Here is a 22,998-nt window from a genome sequence, read left to right as displayed (position 1 = left end):
AACAAAGAAAAGTTGAAAGTACTAGCTCATGTTGTCAAAAAAACGGGCAGACGTTTTTCTCCATACAACCGGCGTCCGTCGTTCAAGTCTGGCTCAGACTGAACTACATGGAGCGGGTATCGGCCCTTTCAAGCAGGGCCGGACCGCTCATCGGACCGGTCCGGCTACAGAGACAAGCCAAAGCCACAATTCCAGGCTAAGAGGCCCCTTCGCGGCAGAGGAGGTCGTCCTTTCCGAAAGTCAAAGTGACTTGAGGCGGATTCCTCCCATTGGCGGAAGACTGGCACTATATTTCCACAAATGGGAAAGTACCACCACGGACAATTGGGTTCTAACCACTATCAGAGACGGACTGTCTCTGGAGTTCCTCACACTCCCACCTCGGCGCTTCATCTCCTGCCCCCTATCCAGAAATCCCGTGAAACAAGGTCTCATGGACGAGGCCATTTGTCATCTGTTAAGCATAGAGGCAATAGAGCGGGTACCCCCAGATCAATGGGGACTGGGTTTCTACTCCATCCTGTTCGTGGTACCAAAATCCTCAGGAGGATGGAGGGCGATCCTAGACCTCAAGGCTCTAAATCGGTACCTAATTTACCAAAAATTCAAGATGCAAACTCTTCATTCTATTCTGGGCAGTATTCGGCCGGGGGATTTTCTTACATCCATAGATCTGACAGAAGCTTACCTGCACGTTCCCATACATCCAAATCACAGGCGTTTCCTCAGATTCAGGTATTCCAACCATCACTATCAGTACAGGGCCCTGCCATTCGGCCTATCATCAGCTCCAAGGGTTTTCACCAAAATCCTGGCGGTTCTCGCCGCACAGCTCAGGTTGGTACCAGTCCGCGTTCAGTGCTACTTGGACGATATCCTAATCCAGTCGTCCTCGGCACTGAACGCCCGTTCAGACGTGGCACTGACGATCAAGACACTCCAGGATCATGGATTTATGATCAACTTCCCAAAGAGTCATCTGATCCCAACAAACCGTTTGCTCCACCTAGGCGCAATAATAGACACCAGCCAGTGCCGAGTTTTCCTGTCTCAGGAGCGTCAGCTCAGCATACGTACGATGGTCACCAGGGTGCGCAAGGAGAAATGTGTAACCCTGCTCCTGCTGTCACAGCTGTTAGGGAAACTGATCTCATGTATTGCCATAGTGCCATGGGCCAGGCTTCATACGAGACAACTACAGTGGTTTCTACTCCCTTACCAGAAACGGGGTGTAGCATGTTTTCCACAGAGGGTGCGAGTCCCACCACAGACACTCACGTCCCTCATCTGGTGGTTGTCCCCAGCACTGTCCAAAGGATCCCTGTTCAGAGAACGACTCAGGTAACCTTGACCACAGACGCCAGTCTGTTTGGATGGGGGGCACATCTGCAATCTCAATTCGCCCAGGGACGGTGGTCTCAACGGGATCTCAAGAAAAATATCAATTGGTTAGAGCTCAGAGCCATACACCTAGCACTTCGCCATTTCCACAAGAAGTTGGCGGGCCGCCACGTGCTGGTTCTGACAGACAATGTGGCGGCAAAGGCCCATGTCAACAGGCAGGGCGGCACTCGATCACGGATTCTAATGTCCGAGGCCCAGTGTCTGGGGTCATGGGCGGAACAGAATCTGTTGTCCCTAAAGGCAGAACACAGTTCAGGGGTGGAAAACGACCAGGCAGATTTTCTGAGTCGATCTACGATAGATCATTCAGAGTGGCGTCTACATCCCCATCTCTTTCGGGAGATAACTCACCGTTTTGGTCTGCCCAAAGTCGACCTGTTTGCATCCCCGAAGAACACCCAGCTTCCCCGGTTTCTATCTCGGTACCCATCCCAGGGTTCGGAAGGAGCAGATGCCCTCCGCAACCCTTGGCCGGCGGGCCTTCTATATGCATTTCCACCCCTTCCCTTGATCCCGGCTGTCATCAGGAAGCTGTTACAGGAACAGGCGGAGCTAATCCTTGTGGCCCCGTATTGGCCGAGGCATCCATGGTTCGCGGATCTCGTGAACCCCGCCGTAGCCCCCCCTTGGCAAATCCCTCCAGAGAGGATAATTCTAACACAGGGGGCCATATGCCATCCGAACCCACAGTGGCTACAACTAGCCGTCTGGCATCTGAGCGCCAGTTCCTGATGTGCGGATCTTACTCTTCAAGGGTGATAGCTATGATCCAAGCTTCCAGACGGCCGGCGACGAACCGAATCTATGATGCCACTTGGAAGAACTTCTGTGACTGGTGTACCTGTAAGGGTTTGTCTATCTCTTCTGTCACTATTCCAGTGATTCTTGAATACCTCATGGATAGAGTGGATAAAGGCTTAGCGCCCAACACCTTGCGTAGACAGGTGGCCGCTCTTTCCACGGTGTTCACCTGTGCCAACGCCACTCCATTGTCCCATCATACCAGAGTCCGATCCTTTATGAAAGGAGTCTCCAACACCAGATCTCCGGTAGTACACAGGTATCCATCTTGGGAACTACCTCGTGTTCTGCAGGCACTCACTAGGTCTCCCTTTGAACCTATAAGGTCTTGTCCTCTTCACATTTTGTCCCACAAGGTGGCTTTCCTAGTAGCCATCACGTCGGCGAGACGCGTGTCAGAGCTGGCTGCTCTTTCAGTTAGGGAAGACCTGTGTACCTTCTATCAGGACAGAGTGGTGCTGAGGTTAGATCCCTCATTCATTCCCAAGGTGAATACCCTGTTTCACCGGGCTCAGGACATTGTACTACCAAACTTTTGTCCCAATCCTTCTCACACACTAGAAAAGCAGTGGCATTACCTAGATGTACGTAGGGCATTACGTCATTACATTAAGAGGACAGCTTCCTTTCGCAAATCGGAGGCATTGTTTGTCTCTTTCCACTCAACTTCCAAGGGACAGAAGGTTTCCTCCTCTACTATAGCCAGGTGGATCAAGGCCTGTATCGCTCAATCTTACCAGGCTTCCTCTTTACCTGTCCCAAGCCGCCTGACAGCGCACTCTACTCATAGCGCTTCCACATCGGCGGCGTGGCAGACTCAGGCGTCCATAGAGGACATCTGTAAGGCGGCTACGTGGTCGTCCCCTTCACCATTCATTCACCACTACAAACTCGACAAGTTTGCTTCCGCGGAGGCTGCGTTTGGCCGTCAGGTTTTACAACAAGTGGTCCATTTCAGCACCGACACTTAACCAACCTGCTTCCCACCCGTGGGATCATAGGGGCTTTGGTATGTCCCATGCGTGGAGTCTACATTCCTCTACATGCTGGAGAAGGGGCGTTGTCTTACCTGAACGCCTTTTCTCAGCATGAGGAATGTAGACTCCACCCCCTCCCTGATTATTACTAGCAGCTAGGTTAGTGTCAGCAGTTCGGAGCCATCTCGTCACACAATCATTCGCTTCGCCCTTTCGAAAACTGGGGCATGGTCAGACCCTGCAGAGGCGTGGCAACTTTGATTGTTTGGTCTGATTGGGCTAGAAGACTAAATCAACCCATGCGTGGAGTCTACATTCCTCATGCTGAGAAAAGGCGTTCAGGTAAGACAACGCCCCTTCAGATAACAGAATAGTGAAATATATGAATTTCAGAACTTTTTACCAATGAATTCAATAAAAAATTAGCATTCACAGGGCAACCAGTGATGTCAAAATTAAAGCCTAACCTTTTAAAGTTTTTGTTGCAGACACCTAAAGTGATTTTTTCAGTACCCAGTCACAACTACCTTCTCTGCAGAGGCCTCTATATCAATTCCTGTTTGGTTGAAAAATTCTTGCTCATTCAAACAGCAACACTGACTTCTAATGTATAGAGCACTACCACATGAATTATAATATCTTCAAAATAAAAATGAATTCATTCATTCTAAGAATATCTCTTATACAACTAGCACCATGGAAAGAGAAATGTTTTGAAAATATATGGGATTGGGATAGTGGCATTCCTCAGAGATGAAGGAGACACTATAGCCTCCAACACAGGGCTGAAAAAACTCCAGGTAACCATCAGCTAGTAGGAAAGGGGTAATTCTTCATTTAATATCATCCAGATATTTGCAGTTCATACCTAGTAGCATTAACATTCATTACCTTTACCTTTGAAAAAAACCTTCTCAGAGTTAGATACAGGTAGTCCTCAACTTAACAACCATTTGTTTAGTCACCACTTGAAGTTACAGCGGCATTGAAAAAAGTTATTTATGACCATTTTTCATATTTACAACCATTGCAGCACCCTGTGGTGATGTGATCCAAATATGGATGCCTGGTGACTGTCATGTTGCAGTGTCCTGGGGTCATGTGATCATGCGACCTTCTGACAAGCAAAGTCAATGAGGAAGCCAGATTCACCTAGCAACCGTGTTACTAATTTAACAACTGCAGTGTTTCACTTAACTGTGGCAAGAAAGATCTTAAACTGAAGCAAAATTCATTTCACAACTGTTTTGCTTAGCAACAAAATTTTGGGCTCAGTTGTGGTCATAAATCAAAGACTACCTGTATGTCTCTGTTCTCTTTCCTTTCTACTTATACTTCAACAAAATGTCTATGGAGATTCTCAGTCGGAGCTTCAACAAGATGGATAATCAAAATACTTACTTATTTATATATCTACATGGACAATACAAAGAGACTGAATCACCTGTTGAAAGGAAGAGTACATAAAATAATTGGCAAGGATTGGCTTTTCGACTAAGCTTTATTTGTTCTTTTTTCTAATTTGAAATCAAAATTGGAATATTTTTTTTGTTCTTTATGTCATTATGTCACCTTAAATACTCTTCCATTCTCTGCTAGTACATCCATATTGTTACCCTTCTTTTCAATCCCTGATCATACGGCGTACTTTGTGATTGCTATCTGGCTTATCTCATAATTATTAATGTATGTTTTGCCGATAACTCAGATTTTTTTTCTCACAACAGCAGCCTAATATATAGTAGTATAATCAAATTTCAGATATTTAATGGCATTTGTCAAGATTCTTTTTCAATTCCCATATTTTTTTTCTTGTTCTATTGCTTTCACAATATTTGTTCTAAATCACAAATACTGGGAGTAATGGTCTTTGTATTTTAGCCATATGATTTTGTTAGACTCCTTGTGTATAGGTATATAGGTGGCATAAATAGTTTAATGAGTACTAGAGCATTAAAAGAGATAATATATTATGGTTGACTATATACCTTCTAAAGTTCAATAATCCTGGTGAAGAAAGTCGTAAAACAGCAATAAGTAATGACTTAATGAAGTCTCTTGAAATGGGCAAAACTGTTTATAGACAATACATTCCTGCTGCCATGAGCTTATGAGCATTAGAATTTCCTAAATGTTCTCTATCAAGAATTTTAATTAGAGGAATACAGGTAATAGTTATCAATTTTACCTCTTTTGATTGAACAGACTATGCATAATAATGTGATGTGAGCAATATATAAAAGGGTCTTAAATCACAAAGAAAAAAGTTTTTCCAAATTGGATCACATGTGACAGTCATCACCTAATGAGCATTCTGCTTAGCCTAGAAATAACGTGAATTCCAGTAAATAATAAAATAATTGTTTTAACATTTATTTTAAAATTGTTTTAATTTTAAAGGGGGCTTCAGAATTATAAATTCTTAGAAAGGTTTTGGCAGTTCTTTTGCTCTTTTTATATTTGTGTCTGTTTCATTAACACAATTAATGAAAAAGCTTGTTCGATTTTTCACCAACTAATCTTCAAGTGTTGGATTCTTTTCAGACCCATAATTATTAATGTATGTTTTGCAGATAACTCAGAGATAGTTTTTTCTCACAACAGCAACCTAATGTGTTTGGAGAATGATTTTGTAAGATTGAGCTATTCTATAAGATTGTGCTGTTATACTTGTCTGATAAATTACAGTAACCACTTAAATGGGTTTTAGATGCATAAATAACAGAACAAAATCTATTTGAAGTACTTATTGAGCAATGTTGGAAAAATGGGCTCAAATATACTGAAAGATAGCCAATTTCTGTCATATTCTAATGATATAGAAATAATAATAGCATAATGCATACATGTCAAAGAGCAAATGAAAGAACTTAGAAATAAGAAAATCTCCAAAATACAGAGTTTTATCACATATTTTCCTAAAGTGATTCCAATAATAGTCAATTAATACATCATAACTTTCATTCTTTTGTTATTGCAATAAGTCTATATATTTTTAAACTTGTGTGTCTTTTTTTAAGGAATTCAAAATGTGCTGAATCTATTCTGTGCAGTCCTTACAGAAAATAAAGTCCTCTTTCATTCTGCTAGTTTCCAAAGACTGAGTGATGCCTGTAGAGCATTAGAATCCTTAATGTTTCCTCTCAAATATAGGTAAGATTTTTAAAATGAGTGCACCAAATCTTTATCAATGTGGATTATCTTAGCGGGGGGGGGGGTTAGGTTTGTTTTTTTTTTTTAGTTTTTTTATAGTTTGCCATTCCTTTTCTGTTAGGATTCCCCAAATCTAGGACTTTTAGAGATAAATTGCAAAACATACAGATACACACATGTCACACATACACACCTCATGTTTCACTATCTGACTTGTTTTATTTTATTTTGTTTGAAATACAAGCCAGTGGGCCTTCACAGAAATAATAAGTTTCAGCATGATGGCTGCAGTGCTTTTTAAATACTTTGTTTTTAAGAAGTCCTCATCCAGACTTTTAGTGTATAAACATAATACTGTTCTTCACATTATAGAGATCATAAATGCTGCTATAATTATTTGATTTCTGAAATGGTTGAACCTTTTCAACAGTCAGGCTGTGTAATGTGCGTGGTAGTCTGGCTGCTTCTCTTTCCAATCTTAAAAGTCCTTAATTAAGGCCATTGGTTTTGTGACACATGCTAAAGGCTTCATTTACAAAAATGAGATTCAAGGCCTAATTACAACAGCATAATGTTTAATTCCACTGCCAATAGCTAAGCTGCCTGTCCCATCATAAAGAAGAAATAGGCTCATGGATATTTTATGCCCAATTTATTGATCTAGTGACAAGTTTAAACATTCATGATTGTCATGAAAACCATAAAATGCACAAGCCCAGCATGCGTATTCAGTCACAGCTCCTCAAAGACAACTGAAACCATCTTAAGTAATATGTTATTCTTTATGCGTGTAATAATTTACCCATTATCTTCCAGTAAAAGATTTTGACAGGCTGATGGAGGTCATGTTATTGGTATAATCCCAGATATGGTGTTCAAAGTTTATATGAAATGTGTATAGAAAGGATGGAGGGGGGATGAAGAGGGAGAGGATATTTCCAGGTGCCATCTGAATACTGTTTTGGAATTCTTCCTACCCGGATAAGCATAAATTAATTATTTCTGTATATAGATCTATTTCATGTGTATTATTGTTGCCAGCAAAATACAGAGTTATCTGATAAAAACAGCTCTGTTTCAGCTATTTTAACTAACTATTCTTGTTTAAATTTAGATTACAATTTTCACTTATCTGTAACTGTTTTAGATAAATAATATTTGTCTTGGAAAAATCTAATTTTAGGTATATTACCTCAATCAATAGTTGTCTACATATTTTGTATTCAGCCTCCTTCATTAATTTTAAAGATTATATTTCAGTCATGCAGTTGAGGAAACTGTAGATAGAAAATGCAGTGAAATGTATTTTATGATATTTTGTTAACCAGAAACTAGTTATTTTTGTAAACACTCTACTTATTAAGCAAGAAAATATTTTTCAAAAAAGTAAATAAAAATCCAATCAATGTATTTTTGCTGATTTAATGGAAATGGTAGAAAGCATGTAAAGTTTGGTGTTTAACAAAGTAGAGTGGCTGCATTATTTGTCCTTTCTTTTCCTCTCAGTTACCCGTACATTCCAATTTTACCTGCACAACTCCTGGAGGTTCTAAGTTCACCAACACCTTTTATTATTGGTGTACATTCTATCTTCTGTAATGATATCCATGAACTTGTGAGTATATTAAGCTGGATTTTATGCCTGATGTAAAAACTTCATCTAAATTAAATAAATAATTCTACTCAAACAACAGGAGATTTTCTTACATTCTTTCATTAATACTGTGCATTATACTTAACTAATTGCCCAAGATGCTCCGAAACATATGTAGCTGGCTCTAAAGGGAGAAAAAAAACCATTAGGAATGCTATATTAGCAATATGATTGATTGATTAAATTTCTATACTGCCCAGCTCTCTGTTATAGGAATTCTTAGTGAATCCAAAGAGTTTATGTGGTGAAAAATATTAGTGTATGGCAGCCTTAACTGTAAAAATGTCAAAGTGGTACAAACATATTAGTAACAAACAATATCAAGAAATTGTTACATATCTCATAAATATGAAATGAATATAATGGAGAAAAAGATGATTTGGCGAGGGAAAAACCCATTTGGAAACTATAGTCATAATGTGATTTACCCTAACCTTAGCATTTTGATTTTGAATGACTTATGATATTTTCTAAGAGCACTATAATAGCACTGAGTAGTAATGAGTTTTAGAACTAATAGGCAAGTCTGGTAGTGGTTGTTCTAGTGGAATCCTTATTGAAAGGGAGAAGTGAACCAGTGGCATTTGATGATATTTGAAAATTTAATTTGAAAAAAATTCAATTTATATGGTGAGTTGGATTCAGATTTATCTATAAATACATTTTATCTGCAGGACTTCTACTTCTCAGTTTGTGTTCCTTCTTGTTCATGCAGAATCTGAAATTGACTTGAAAATAGCATGGGAAATGGCTCTAGTGAGCCAGATGATAACTGGGGAAAAACCTGGATTGATCTTGCTCTGTTCTTGAAATACGAGGAACCCTTTCTTTAACAAAAGAGCTATCTAAAGTTACCACCGCAGTGAGATTTGCTATGCAAAATGATTATACCTACAGCTTGATTAATCAAAAATTTTTAGACATCAGTCAGAATATTTTAACAATTCCAACCAAAATTTGATTTAAAATCAGAACCTATTATTTCCATCAATTTAGTCCCTCCCTATTTCTCAATGGATATTCCATACTGTTTGGTTTATTGACATTTCAGTGTTCTATCTGTGTTTAATGGTATTAAATATCATACAGAGCTTTTATGTCTATCTCTGTGTCTTCTAGTTAGATGTAATCATAGCAGACCTAGATGGCGGTACAATTAAAATTCCTGAATGTATTCACCTCTCTCAGCTTCCAGAACCACTGCTCCAGCAGACTCAAACTTCTCTGTCTCTAGTAAGTATAATTCCATGATATAAACATTCACGCACATTTAACCCCACATAGTTTGCAGATAGCTGACAGCTTTGTTTAGAGTAGAAGGGACTCTGAAGTGCATCTACAGGGCTATACAGAGGATTTTGTAAAGCATCTGTTGGACAAAATTGCTCAGATTTGCTCCCAATTAAATGCCAGCTTTAGTTCAGTTCCTGTGGAGGTGCATAGTTATAATCCTGCCAGGGAGCTGAACTTGATACATGAAGAAACAGGTAGGGTTCTCATGACTGTGAGCTTAGCCACTGCCTGTTAGACCCATGCCCCTCCTGATTGGTGAAGGTTCCTGGAAAGTGACTTAGGATTAGGTAAATTCTTCCTTGTGAGAGGGAGTGGTTTCTCTGCCCCTCCTCATGAAGCCATTACTGGACCCAACCATAATGGACAATTTTTGTCCAGTATCCAATCTTTCCTTTTAAACAAGCTTGTTGGAAAGATGATTGCACAACAGCTTCAGAGGACTAGTCTGAACATGGTGGTAATTTCAATGCCACAAGAATAACATGTCCTGGATTTTCTATGTATTCTTTAAGATCTGAGGTACCTTGATTGCAAAATATTTGTGGTATAATGGACCAGGAACAGCAGTGACTTCTGATTTCATGCCAGTTTCCCCATTGTGTTTGCCTGTGGTAATCTATCAGGAAGCATCGGAAATCACAATCGTGCAACAGTAGAAATGTTGCAACAACCACAACTTTGCACATAAAACTGGTGTGAACAGTGTGAGCTGGTGGAAGTTTCAATTTGAAAGAAGAAATGGGTAGTAAATAAGTAATAAAGATATTTTGTGCATTCTTTAAGTTTGTGGATTTAAGGTACCTGGATTCAAAAACTGTTCTGATATAATGCACCATTTGGAGGGTTCAAATAGGCAAGCAAACAGGAGAGTTTTAGTGGTATATGGATTCCATTCTTTATTCCTTCCTTCCTTTCTTTTTCTTCATTATTTTTTCCTCCTTCTTTTGATTCACTTTAGCAGAAAAAAACATTAGACATAGATTAATTATAAATGCATTTAATTGTTGCCATGAAAAGAAGTTAGACCAACACAGACCAATCAAATTTAAAAGTCTTCTGCATATTTTCTGAGAAGGTTTACAGTAAAGAGATCCTTTTTTGTATAATGTTGATTATTCAGTCTATTTGAGTTTTTTCCCTTTCAAGTGTAAAATCACAGTTAGCTGCTTTGAGTTATAAATATTTCCTAGCTGATTTAACATTTGTTTCTTTGTATCTAGCATCAGACTGAAATAATAAGGATACAAGAATGCAAACATTTATTAAATTTTAATATGAAATTTAAATGTGGCACAATTTACATTTAAAATATAACAAATATTTTAAAAACAAATGTAAACCACTTGCTTTTAATTTTTTTTCTTGAAATTGTAGGTTTTATATCCAGATTTGGCAACAGCAGATTATGCATTTCCTCCCCCTCGAACTGCTCTGTCACATTCCAAAATGTTGGTAAGACACAATGTTCCCAATGCTGAAATAAACAGGAAAATGTAATGTATTTCAATTTCTGTATTTTTCCCAAAGATTTTTACTTTATGTCATCAAAAATGTTGAAGAGTTCTTTTTCAAATTTAAGAATTCTTGCTGGAAGTGATACGAAAGGGTTAATTCTACTTCTAGCTAGAAAACAAACCTTAAGATTTGTTCCTGTTCCATACGAGAAATCTCAATTCATTCATTAGTGTGTCTTATAGGATTAATTAGTGGTTTTCCCATTGGCTCCTCCCAAAAAGAACTATAACAGAAGTTAGGGATTGAGGAGAAAGGAACAGCATACAACCCTACGACAGCAAAACATTGCAGTTGAAAGGCCCCAAAGAAACAAGCTCAGTTATCTAGCCACAAGGATTAGAATTGATTCATGAAGTAATGGCGTTCAGAGGCAGTAAACAAAGTGAAGGAAGCAGGCAGCAGCTTCTCTGAAAGTGTCCTGGATTCCTTCTCCCAATGATGGACAAGGCATCACAAAGCACCAAAAATAGTGATTCTTCAACAGGCAGGCAAGAAACAGGTGATGCCATCAATGGTATAAGCTTCCTATGGCTGGACAGACCAGGGAAGCTGAAAAATGAAGCAACAGCACCCATTATGAGGCCATACTGAGGACATGGAAACTGGATCTCCCTATACTTTGTTGAATGAATAACATCAGAAGAATCAACAAACACCAGACAGTATGCTATATTGGAGTTGTGAGGGAAATCCCAGTGGGAGCCAGCCTAGCAATGTCCAACATGATAATTAAAGAGCTAAAGGAGGATCAGGCTTTATTTGCACCTAATCTAGCCTCATAACACATAGAAACCCCAGTCAGCCTTCCACCCCAAGTGAGACAATTTTCAAAGCTGAGTTAAAGCATCTTATGAGAAGCAAAGGATACTTTGGGTCAGAAAAGAAGAAAGGGGAGGGAGTCACATTCAGGCCTATTTGAAAATATTGTTTTTTCCCATCCCAATGACATTAGGAGCCATGGTAGCATAGTGACTAGAATGCAGAATTGCAGTCTAACTCTGCCCACAACCAGGAGTGACCAGCTCAGGGTTGACTCAGCCTTCCATCTTTCTAAAGTTGGTAAAATGAGGACTTGTTGGGGACAATATGTTGACATTTGTGACCCACTCAGAGAGTGCTGTAAAGATAGATAGATAAGATAGATAACCTTTATTGTCATTTTTTTACTGTGGGCACAATGGCACACATCAAAAATGAAATTTAGTTGCCCGCTCTCAAAGTGAAACATGTACATGACACGCCCTAAAAACATACTATATACAATGTATGTGTAGACCCACACCATACATATACATAACAAATAAATATTAAATACTGTCCATCTTGAATATATAACGGAAGGAGGAAGCTTGAGAGTTCGCAAGGTTAATGCTGTATGGAATGAAACTATGGCTGAATCTGGATGTTCTGCTGCGGATACCACGAAGCCTCCTCCCAGAAAGTAACAAGAAAAACAGGTCGTGAAGAAGATGTGTAGTGTCCCAGATAATCTTACGGACCCTGCTCAAGCAGTGCTTCTGTGCTATGTCCTGGATGGGAGGGAGGGAACTGCCAATTCTCGGCCATTCTCACCACTCTCTGCACCACCTTCCTATCTGAAGCAGTGATGCTTCCAAACCAGACTGTGATGCTGTATGACAGGATGCTCTCGATCGTCCCCCTGTAGAAAGTGGTCAGGACAGGGGAAGGAAGATGTGCTTTTCTCATGCAATGCAGAAAATGCAGGCGCTGCTGTGCCCGCTTTACCAGTTTCTCATTGTTGAGCGACCAAGCCAGCCTACTTGTTAGCTGCACACCCAGGAATTTGATGCTGGTAACCATCTCCACTGGTGAATCATTTATGCACAGAGATGTGTGGCTGTGCCTGGCTTTTCTGAAATCAACAATGATCTCTTTGGTTTTTTCCGGTATTTAAAACTAGGCTGTTTTCCTACACCAGTTCACCAACCCCTCAACCTCCTTGCAGTAAGCTTCCATTTTGTCATCATGAATAAGGCCCACTACTGTTGTATTATCTGCGAACTTCACAATATGGTTGGTGCCAAACCTAGCACAACAGTCATGGGTCAACAGGGTGAACAGCAGCGGACTTAAGACGCAGCCCTGAGGAGAACCTGTGCTCAAGGAAATGGTATTAGAAGTATTTGTTCCAACTCACACATATTGGGGCCTGTTGGTAAGAAAATCAAGAATCCAGTTGCACAAAGGAGTTTTTAAGCCTAAGAGGCCCAGTTTGTCTACTAGATGCTGGGGAATGATTGTGTTAAACGCTGAACTGAAATCAACAAACAACAAACACACATTTCTTTCCTCTAAGTGCTTCAAGCTCAGATGGAGAATGGAAGAAATAGCATACTCCGTAGGTAGGCAAATTGAAGCGAGTCAAATGCTGGCGGGAGGCTAGATACAATAATGTCCTTTATCAGCTTCTCAAAGCATTTCATAATGGTGGATGTCAGTGCAACCGGACGGTAATCATTAAGGCCTGTAATTGTAAACTTTTTGGGCACTGGCAAGATGATGACTGTCTTAAAACACTATGGGACCACTGCCTGTTGCAATGAGAGATTGAAAATATCTGTGAGAACACAAGCCAACTCCTCTGCACATTCCTTGAGGACATGTCCAGGGATGTTATCTGGGCCTGCTGCTTTCCGAATATTAACTTTCTGCAGTGTTTTCCGGACACAGATATCAAAACTTAGCACTTGCTCGTCGGATGGGGCACAGCTTTCCTAGCAGGAGTATTATTTGATGATGGGGCACAGCTTTCCTAGCAGGAGTATTATTTGATGCCTCAAATCTACCAAAAAATGTATTCAGTTTGTTTAGGAAGTCTCTGTCGTTCTTGCATCTCGATGGAGTCACCTTGTAATCTGTGATCGCCTGGATCCCTTGCCACATTCGCCTGGTGTTTGTTGGGTCCTGAAAAAAGTTCTGAGTTTTCTGCCAATGGGCTTGCTTTGCACCTTTTATGGCACTTTTCAGATTTGCTCTGGCTGTTCTAAGTGTCAGCATGTCACCAGATTTAAAAGCCACATTCCGTGCTTTCAGCATCTTGCGGACCTCATAAGTCAGCCATGGTTTTTTAAGTCAGCACTGTGGAATAGTATGTAAGTCTAAGTGCTATGTCTAGTGCTATTATAGAAAGGAATCTAGGTTTGTCTCAAGTGCACTCTCTCAAAGGAGGCCAACCTTTATTACAGTTACGGGTTTTCTGGGCATGATGACTAGGACATAAGAACAGCTCCTGTTGGACTGTTTTTAGTTGAGACTACTCCAGTGGCTCCTTCTTTCACTTCAAAGCCAAAATGCTAGCAGAAAAAAACAGACCACATCTAGCTATCAAGATTCACAAACATACCAGCATCACAGCACATTCAGTGGGAGATCAACATGAAACAAAGGAAGATTGCATATGTAAAGTGACAACCAGAGTGGAATACCTATTTAGTTAAACATTATAAAATACATATCTACCTCTACAGATGCTGTCTTTGGCCAAATAGTATTACAAAGGGTACTTTTATCTTTACTTTAAGCCACTCTGGGAATAAAGCTGTAGAATATCCCTTTTCTTGCTAGCTTCAGTTTTGGTAATTAAGAGCAATAGTTAGACTTACTATGAAATATCTTTTTGGTAATTGAAAATGTATCTCAGATTCTTTTTTGAATGGAAAAAGTACCTAGAAATGGCAGATACTTTACCAAGTAATAAATATTGTACATTTGTTTTTCTGTTTCCCATGTGTTTTTTGTCAATGGTAACCTTTGTTACAATGAAATGCTTGTAGAAAGAAGAAATTGAGCTACACTTAGCATGAGGCTAGTAAGACAGCGTTTCCTCTACAGGACTCCAAAAAGTACAGATAGTCTTTAACTTACAATAGTTCATTTAGTGACCATTTGAAGTTACAATGGAATTGAAGAAAGTGACTCGTGACCATTTTTTACACTTAACAATCATTGTGGCCATGTGATCAAAATTCAAACGCTTGGCAACTGGGTCATATTTATTTACAGTGTCCCAGAGTCATGTTGATCCCCTTTTGCGACCTTCTGATAAGCAAAGTCAGTGGGGAAGCCAGGTTCACTTAACAACCGTGTTACTAACTTAACAACTGCAGTGAGTCACTTAACAACTGTGGCAAGAAATGGGGCAAACTGACTTAACAACTGTCTCGCTTAGCAGTCGCAATTTTGGACTCAATTGTGGTCTAAAGTTGAGGACTACTGGTATCAGTCCTATCTTTTCATTATATTTTGAAGCATTACTGCAGTATCCTATCTGTGATCCCTGAATTAAATTTACTTTCCACGGTTAGTATCAATGCCCAGTTTATGGGAAAATGAAGTATTGGTGAAAAATGAAACTGAACTGAGGTATATCAAATGTACTGGTGCCAGAGTCCTTAAAGGTGGGGTTTATACCTGAATAATTGAAGTTCTTGCAACTCAGTTATGGGGGAATACAAGCAAGCTGTTCACATGGGATTTTTAATTTTAATATCATATTGTGATTTTGATTAAATTTGGGGACCAGTGGATGCATTTGGAATGTTGAGAACATGTTATAGATTTTAAAAAATGGGTGCAGTGGAAGCCATATCCAGTCACAAAATATCCATTCACCAAAGGTGTCCTGGTGGAATTTCTTCCAATCACTCTTCTAGCTTCCAAGATAATCTGTTTCATCACCATTAACCTATGTTTCGTTTGCTACACATGCAACTTCCAAGCAAATACTGGCTGGGGCCACTTGTCATTTTTATTGTTGAAGAATGTTTTCTTGGTCTCTATGGAGCCCATTTAGCTTCCTATTTTTTAATTTGAAAAAACTAAAATAGAGTAATCTCTGGTGGGGCTTGAAACCTGGATGGTGTCAAGAAAGATGTTGTCAGACCATTGGGGTCTCAGGCTACTGATGAATTTGTTGGGAAAGAATACCTTATTTTCATATTATAACAGTTTGGTGTCTTTCTTAGGATAAAGAGGTGCGTGGAGTCTTTCTTAGATTATTTGCACAACTTTTCCAAGGATATAGATCCTGTCTTCAGCTAATCAGAATTCATTCAGAACCTGTAATAAACTTTCATAAGGTAATAATAATGTTGAACCTAGTAGCTTATAAATAATATTATATTTTTAAAAGATTAAAATAAGCAAAACACTATTAGCTCAATAAGCACCTTGATCTAGTCTGAAATTTTAAGACAATCCAATTTCATAAAAACTTGTAAAATGTACAACTTTTTACTGCTTTTTCTCCATGCTGTTTTAAAAGCTAAGATTATGTACCAATAATGTAATTGTACGTGTAATTGTATCTCTTTCATTTTTATAAGTGGAATTTCTGAATATGTTAGCTGCAAGTCCAACTAACAGTTCTTTTTAATGAGTACATGGATAATAAAGAACTTGTAGAATATTTCTTCTTTCTACCAAAAATAATATATCTAATTGATATATCTATGATAAAGATCTGAAATGGAACTCAGGGCAAACAGTAATTCCAAAATTTAATTCTTACATTTAATTTCCATTTAACAAAAAATGCTGTTTTCTCATATTTCCTTTTTTGCCTTTGAGTTGGTGTTGACTCCTGATGACTGCCTGGACTATGCAGTTTTATTGTCAAACATTCAGAAGTGGGTTGCTATTGTCTATTCACTTTTTACTAGGGATCTGAAATACTGTGCTGGACAATGCAGATACATTGCCCTGTATGTAATATAGGAACATTATGTTTTACTTATTTTAATCTTGTTCTTCAGTACCTTGAGCAACAGGGATACAGTGTTCATACCTTTAATGAAGCAGAACCAAAGGTATATTAAATAGTATAATTCAGCAGTAGATCTGGTTTAGAATCTAGAACTGTCTGAATACTTCCTGTGAGTGCTGATTTCTGATCAGGGCAATTAACAATTTCATCATTATCTCTACCCATAAGAATGCTGTGATTATACTTAATGATTTATAGTAACTGGGATATTCTATATAGCATTGCATGTTGCATCAATTTGCAAAAATGATTTACCCTTGTGACAATGCTTGTAAATATTTATTACTTGTTTTCCCAAGTTGGACAGGGATGTACCCAGTACAATAGGTCCAGAGTCTTTTTATGTATTTGGATACATGCCTGAATAGTTGAAGCTACTACACCATCAGATTATATGCAAGTTGTCATTAGGGAGAAGAAAGAAGGAATCTGAGATTCAAATTAACCATTTCTTGCAAATAATAGTAGTCTTTAGTATGACCTGATACTAAAATTCCTGAGCTAAAACTGCTGATCTAATTGAGTTTGGTTACTTACTCCTAAAGTAATTTCAAGTCCTGCTCTAATACTTCATTCTGCAATTGGTACAGATCAGAACCATATTCCATAGATAGTCTTCTAGCTTGCCTCCAAACATTACACATTGGTTGTATGTTTGCCAACCAGGACCCAGCCAGATGCATCTTTAATGGCTGAGACAATCTGAATTGCCAGGCTGCCTAATGTGGTGGCAGGTAGTTGTTACTATCTCTCCTTTCAAAAGGATCTTCTGACTGGCTGAAAAATAAGAGAAATTTCTCACATGGTAGAATTTTTCCTATCAAGCACAAGAAATTTAGTTTGCATCTAAAGCTCTGTCCACTCTGTACTCTGTTTTTCCATTGATATTTTTATATTATCTGGCAATTTTTTTCTGCACATAGCTCTCCTATAAATTGTTATATTTTTCTCAGCTCCTAAATCAGAAATTTGAGGCTGCTGTACAAAAGTTGTGTGTCTGATTCCAAATTTAACTCCATTTTAGAGTCTGTGTTCTTCTTCCAGCTAACTACAGAGCCCAAATCTACAGCAATTGCCTTTTAATAATAACTTTGAAAATAGTTATTACTTCCTGTTTCTGAGCCAATCAGTTCTTTGTATTTCATGTAGATTCCATTTTTCTTGTTTGGTATAGAAACAGTAGTTCTTACTCATAACTATAGTCTGGGCACTATCAATTGGCACTCCTGTCATCTCCATTGATTTTTTTAATGATCTTTATGATGTTCCTCATGCCATGTTAGGTATTCAAGCTTATAAGTGTCATTTGGTTGAGTAGCTCTCTGTCTAATATTGCCATAGATCACCTGCTAAACGTACTATTCTCTTATGCATGTGAGCACTATAAAAAATAATAGCAAGTTATCTGTAATTACCATTTTTTTCTCCAGTTCTCAGTATTGTGGCCTATTTTTCACAAACTGCTATTTCAGTATGATTAGGATTCTAGGTAGATTCTTGCAGGATCCAGTGTCCAACCAAAATTTTCAGCTTTTGCATGTTCTGTAATGGTGGTTTGTACTAATGCAAACATATGTTTGAATGCAAAGATGAATGCACAAAGAACCATAGTTAGCAACCTGCTGAGATGGTTAAAAATATTGTGCCTCCTAGCAGAGATTAGGAAAGAATAATATGCTTCATGTTAGATGTTAATTCATGATCCAATGAATAGTTTTGTAAAATGAACCAGATGGCTCCAGCAAGTGAGCCAAAATGCATTCCATAAAGAGGAATAAACAAAAACGAAGAAATATCTGACCATGGGGGGAAACACTTTTTGACCTCAACTGGATTGTGAACATGAAGCAAAACTCATCCACCAAGTTGTTTTTCCAATCGAAAATTTTCTTTGTTGTTTAGCAGCAGTCTTCCCCCACCCTTTGTTCCTTCTTAATTTGTCTCATCCCATGTTCTGATGCCCTAGAGAAAGGTAAAGGTTGTATGTGTGTGGAGATGCCATGTGTTAGATGAGCTAACCACATTGGCTTGTATCTCAAGAGACAGAGGTCCAGATTTGAATTAATAGATAAATAAAGTTATCTAATCTAGTTTTTATATCATTTTTATGTTTTTAATGATCACACGGCTGTTAAATAGATTCTGTATGTAGCCATTTTACATCTTACCTTGCCTAATTTAAGTTTACTGAGAGAAAGCAGATTTCTAAATGCATTCCAGGCATATTTGGAATGCACATTTGTGTGTATTCATGGAAATTTTTCCATTTTTACAGCAACCTTGTGGTAGTTCATGGTTTGGTTTTATTAAAAGCGTTAGACACATTATTCTTTTTTGAATTTTACATTCTATAGTAACCATCCTTTTTTTCTTCATGTTTCACAATTTATTTTTATTTGCAGGCAGCTTTCTTAAGCCAACGGGGCTTAATTGAGAATGATTTCCTTACCAAAATTCTGAATGGAATGGCATTTGCAGGTTTTGTGTCAGAGAGAGGTCCTCCATATAGATCCTGTGATCTCTTTGATGAGGTAGAAGATATACATATATGTATATATGTTTTTAAAGTTAATTGTGAAACTTGAGAGAAAATGTTTAATTTGTTTGAAGGGGTTTTTTTGTTTTAGTTTTTGGTCTCATTACTTTTGTAAAATATATTGGAATGAATTAGCTTAAAAGAGTAATTATGGGCATGTATTAATTTTTGTTTTCAAATTATTTGTTGCCTAAGAACAGATACTCCATGGGGAATTGTCGCTGGTTGGATAAATACATGCAAATAGTTTGCAGTATTTGTCATAATAAAACTTTTGTTGACCATTTTAAAAATTAAAAAATGATAATATTACTTTATTATTTTTAGGTTTTTTTTACATACTTTCAATAAAGTATGAAAATTCGTTAGGAGAGCAAACTTAGGAAATTTAATCAAGTTGTGAAAAGAGGGGCCATTGCCAAATTTATACATGTCCAATTATATTAAAAATATTTATTTTATTATTAGTAAAAGAAATACATTAGTATGTATTTCTGAATACTTAATTTGGTATAGTCAAAATGTCAAGTTTATTATTGTTTGAATTATTAACAATTATACAACATGCATTCAAAATAGCAATGGGAATGAGTTATTAAAAATGGTATGTAAATATTTTTAGTGCCATATGTAAAAATACTGTCTAAAAGCTGCTTTTTATCAACAAAAATATGCTTTATTTTTAAAGCTGGTAGCATTTGAAGTAGAGAGAATTAAATCTGAAGAGAGCAATTCATTAAAAGTGTTAAAACATATCCGAGAACTTGCGGAGCAGCTATTAAAAAATGTAAGTATAATGTATGTTTATGGTATAATTCATTAATATTTCATTCTACATAATTGTTCTGTAAGTTGAAGATGCACAAAGCTGCTTGCAGTTATATAACTTAATTACAAAGTTATAAGTACAGTTCTTAAGTAAACAATGGGGTTTTTTTAATTATTACATTTGGTATAAAATGTATTTGGTATGCAATATATCCTTGGGTTATGGAACTTTAAGGCCAAGTCATAAGTCAGAAAGAGGAATTGTTATTATTTTCTTCATTAATTGTTTTCTTCTCTTATAATTACAGTATGTAAAACACTCAGAGTTATTTGGGAGTTGGGCAGCCTTCTAAACTGAATAAAAAAAAACTTTTCATGTTTGCTGAAAGTAACTTAGATCTTCACTCCATCTATCCTTTTTTCACCCTGCAGTAGTACTATTTCCATTATAAGATTGATACTTTATTTTGTTGTTACCTGTCACTGTATAATATTGATGTACTGCAATTACGCTATGCCATTTTATGATTTAATTTGGTCATCAGTAAAAGATGTTTTGTTTTTTTTTTTGTTGGAAAGTCTGCAGAGAAGATGTAAAATATAAGATGAGAGAAAGTGGTTACCTACCTATCATATTGATCATTAAACTGTTTGAATTCCATTCAAAGTAATTGATTTTTGATTTTATTTCAAACATCAAGATGAATGTGCTATTGCCCTTTAATGCATTAATTATTAATAAAGAATCCTTAATGGCACTTTATTAGTACAACTTTTGGCAAGCAAATTGTTTAAATAAATGAATATGTTACACCCCTGAATACAAATATTCTTTCTTTAATGTCTGCAGGAGAATCCAAATCCTCATATGACATTCCAAAAAGTTCCACGACCTACAGAAGGATCTCATCTACGAGTTCATGTACTTCCTTTCCCCAGGATTAATGAAAATCAGGTTCAGGATTTAATTCAGGAAAATTTGATTAAAAACCAAAGTGCACCATCTGCTTCTCGCATTGAAAGGAAATGTGTTGTTCCTGCTGGCCCACCTGTTGGTATGAGTGTTATCCTTATGTTTTATTCAGTTAAGTCAAATTGAGAGCTGTTTTTAAACCTACAATTAACCCCACTGACTTTTCAAAGGCCATACATGACCATGGCAACATTCTGAGAACATCAAAAGGGTGGTGCCAGTGTTTGTTGTTTGTTTGTTTTTAATGGAGTTTGAGAATAGCAATGACAGGCCTCCGGGATCAATGCCACCCATTCTCAACCTTAAAAATCCTGACAATGATCCCAACCTCCATGAGGAGAAATCATTGAGACATTATTGGGGGGCTTGGATGGGAATGGTTTACAAATATGTGCAACTCCTTTTTTAAAAAAACTTTTTATTAATTTTCCAATGTTACAATTATATCTTTGAAAAGCAATGTGGTGTCTGAGTTACAATAATTCCATTACATACAAATATTATTAATACAAATCGCCAACTATTACAGCAAATATTTCCTCTCTTTTTCCCTTAATACATACTGTCTCTTGTTTACATTAGTATACTTCTTATTCTATCCATCAGCTACTTAATAGCTTTCTTACATTTATCAATAATTTTATGTATCTTATTTATTTTAACATTCCATCTTTTGGACCATCAATAACCTTATGAATTTTCCCAGCTTTAATTTTGCGTTGATATTTAGATTAAATGTTTAATATTTATCATTTTCAAATTTTTAAATGACCCCAATTCCCTTTGTCACAATTTCCCCCAACATCTAGTGTTCCAGATACATTTCTTATCTATCTCACTTCTATATCAACAGATTAGTAATACAATATAATATTCTTATTTTCATTATAATTTCCAAATATTATAGATTCAATAACCAAGATTTCTCCCATTTCAGCATTTAATACATCCTCTCTCTTCTTCCTTATGTCCACTTTCTCATATTTAAGCTTATAATTTTTATTCTTATCACTACATCAAAACATGTTAATTACGTTATATCACTGTTAACATATATATGTCTTAATCACCTTTATCTAACCTTTATAAACAACTCAATATTTCAATTTAACTGTTGACATTTATACATCTAGGTTTTAATTAGCCAACATTTTTCTTTATCTTCACATCATAACAATATCTCGTGTTCAAAATACGGATCTTGTCTACTTAGGTATATTCTATTTTAAACCTCCTAAATATGTCCACACTCCATTCTTCTTCAGTCTTATTCTGGCTTTTTTTCTTTGCCAAATCATCTTCCATGTCCTTGCTTCATGGTCCTCAAAGAATTCTTGTATTATTGTATATATTATGTCATACTGAGATGACCATCCAGTTGCCATTTTTGGAAAGCTGAGGGGTCTGGCAGGACTACCAGATCGTCTCTTTGTTTTCTCCTCTTGATGTAGTTGTCCTGAAATATGTGCAAATCCTACTTGTTTCAGAAGCATTCAATTCACAAGAGTAATTTCTAGAAATGCACTGGACCATCTGGAATAACTAGATATGTGTGGTCTAGAAGAGAAACAGGAACTTTTCAAATTGGTAGGTTTTGCACAGACTTCTCTTTGTATTCTATAACCCTCCATTCTTACTAGAGAATTTCAAAAACTGCAAGCAAAGGTTTAAAACTTTTCCAGAAACTAGATTTTTACTTTTCTATTCTTCATTTGGAACAAAAAGCAATGCAAAAAAAGATCCCAGAGAAATCTCATCACCAAAATTAATCCTGCTTCTAAATTTCAGTGGTAGTCTTTTGATTCTGGCACATCATGTTTTTCATAGATTTTTCCCCCTCCCTCATGTATATCTGTATGTATTGATTAAATTTCTATGCCACCCATCTCACTGATACAATGACTCTGGATGGCTTACAATGTAATAAAAAATTGAAAACATTAGAAAACAATTAAAATTAGAAAAATTGAATAGAAAAACCAAGATAATAGGATCATCTCTACCCAGTCAGCCACTCCCAGCATAGCAGGCTCCTGTTCCGGCTCCAGGCCAAGAAACAGAGTCAAGTTTTTAGGCTCTCCCAGAAGGCTGGGAGTATGGGGCAGACCTCACCTCCAACTAGAGAATATTCCAGAGGAC

General features: G+C 37.3%; 1 protein-coding gene across 2 annotated transcripts in view; it reads left to right on the top strand.

Moving 5' to 3' along the window:
* Positions 1-22,998, top strand: part of SBF2 (SET binding factor 2) — a 228,370-nt gene that overhangs the window by 124,806 nt on the left and 80,566 nt on the right. For both annotated transcript variants that reach the window (XM_039350252.1, XM_039350253.1), the window contains exons 7-14: positions 6,203-6,335; positions 7,842-7,950; positions 9,109-9,222; positions 10,657-10,734; positions 15,783-15,896; positions 18,985-19,113; positions 19,807-19,905; positions 20,737-20,941. In XM_039350252.1, the coding sequence (XP_039206186.1) occupies positions 6,203-6,335; positions 7,842-7,950; positions 9,109-9,222; positions 10,657-10,734; positions 15,783-15,896; positions 18,985-19,113; positions 19,807-19,905; positions 20,737-20,941 (981 nt within the window). The remainder of the gene's footprint in view (positions 1-6,202; positions 6,336-7,841; positions 7,951-9,108; positions 9,223-10,656; positions 10,735-15,782; positions 15,897-18,984; positions 19,114-19,806; positions 19,906-20,736; positions 20,942-22,998) is intronic.

The sequence above is a fragment of the Crotalus tigris genome, unplaced genomic scaffold, assembly GCF_016545835.1.
Source record: "Crotalus tigris isolate CLP2741 ecotype Arizona unplaced genomic scaffold, ASM1654583v1 scf7180000018308.1980950, whole genome shotgun sequence".
In the NCBI taxonomy this organism is placed as follows: domain Eukaryota; kingdom Metazoa; phylum Chordata; class Lepidosauria; order Squamata; family Viperidae; genus Crotalus; species Crotalus tigris.
Note: the sequence above shows the minus strand (reverse complement) of the source record. Positions and strands in the feature narration are given on the sequence as shown.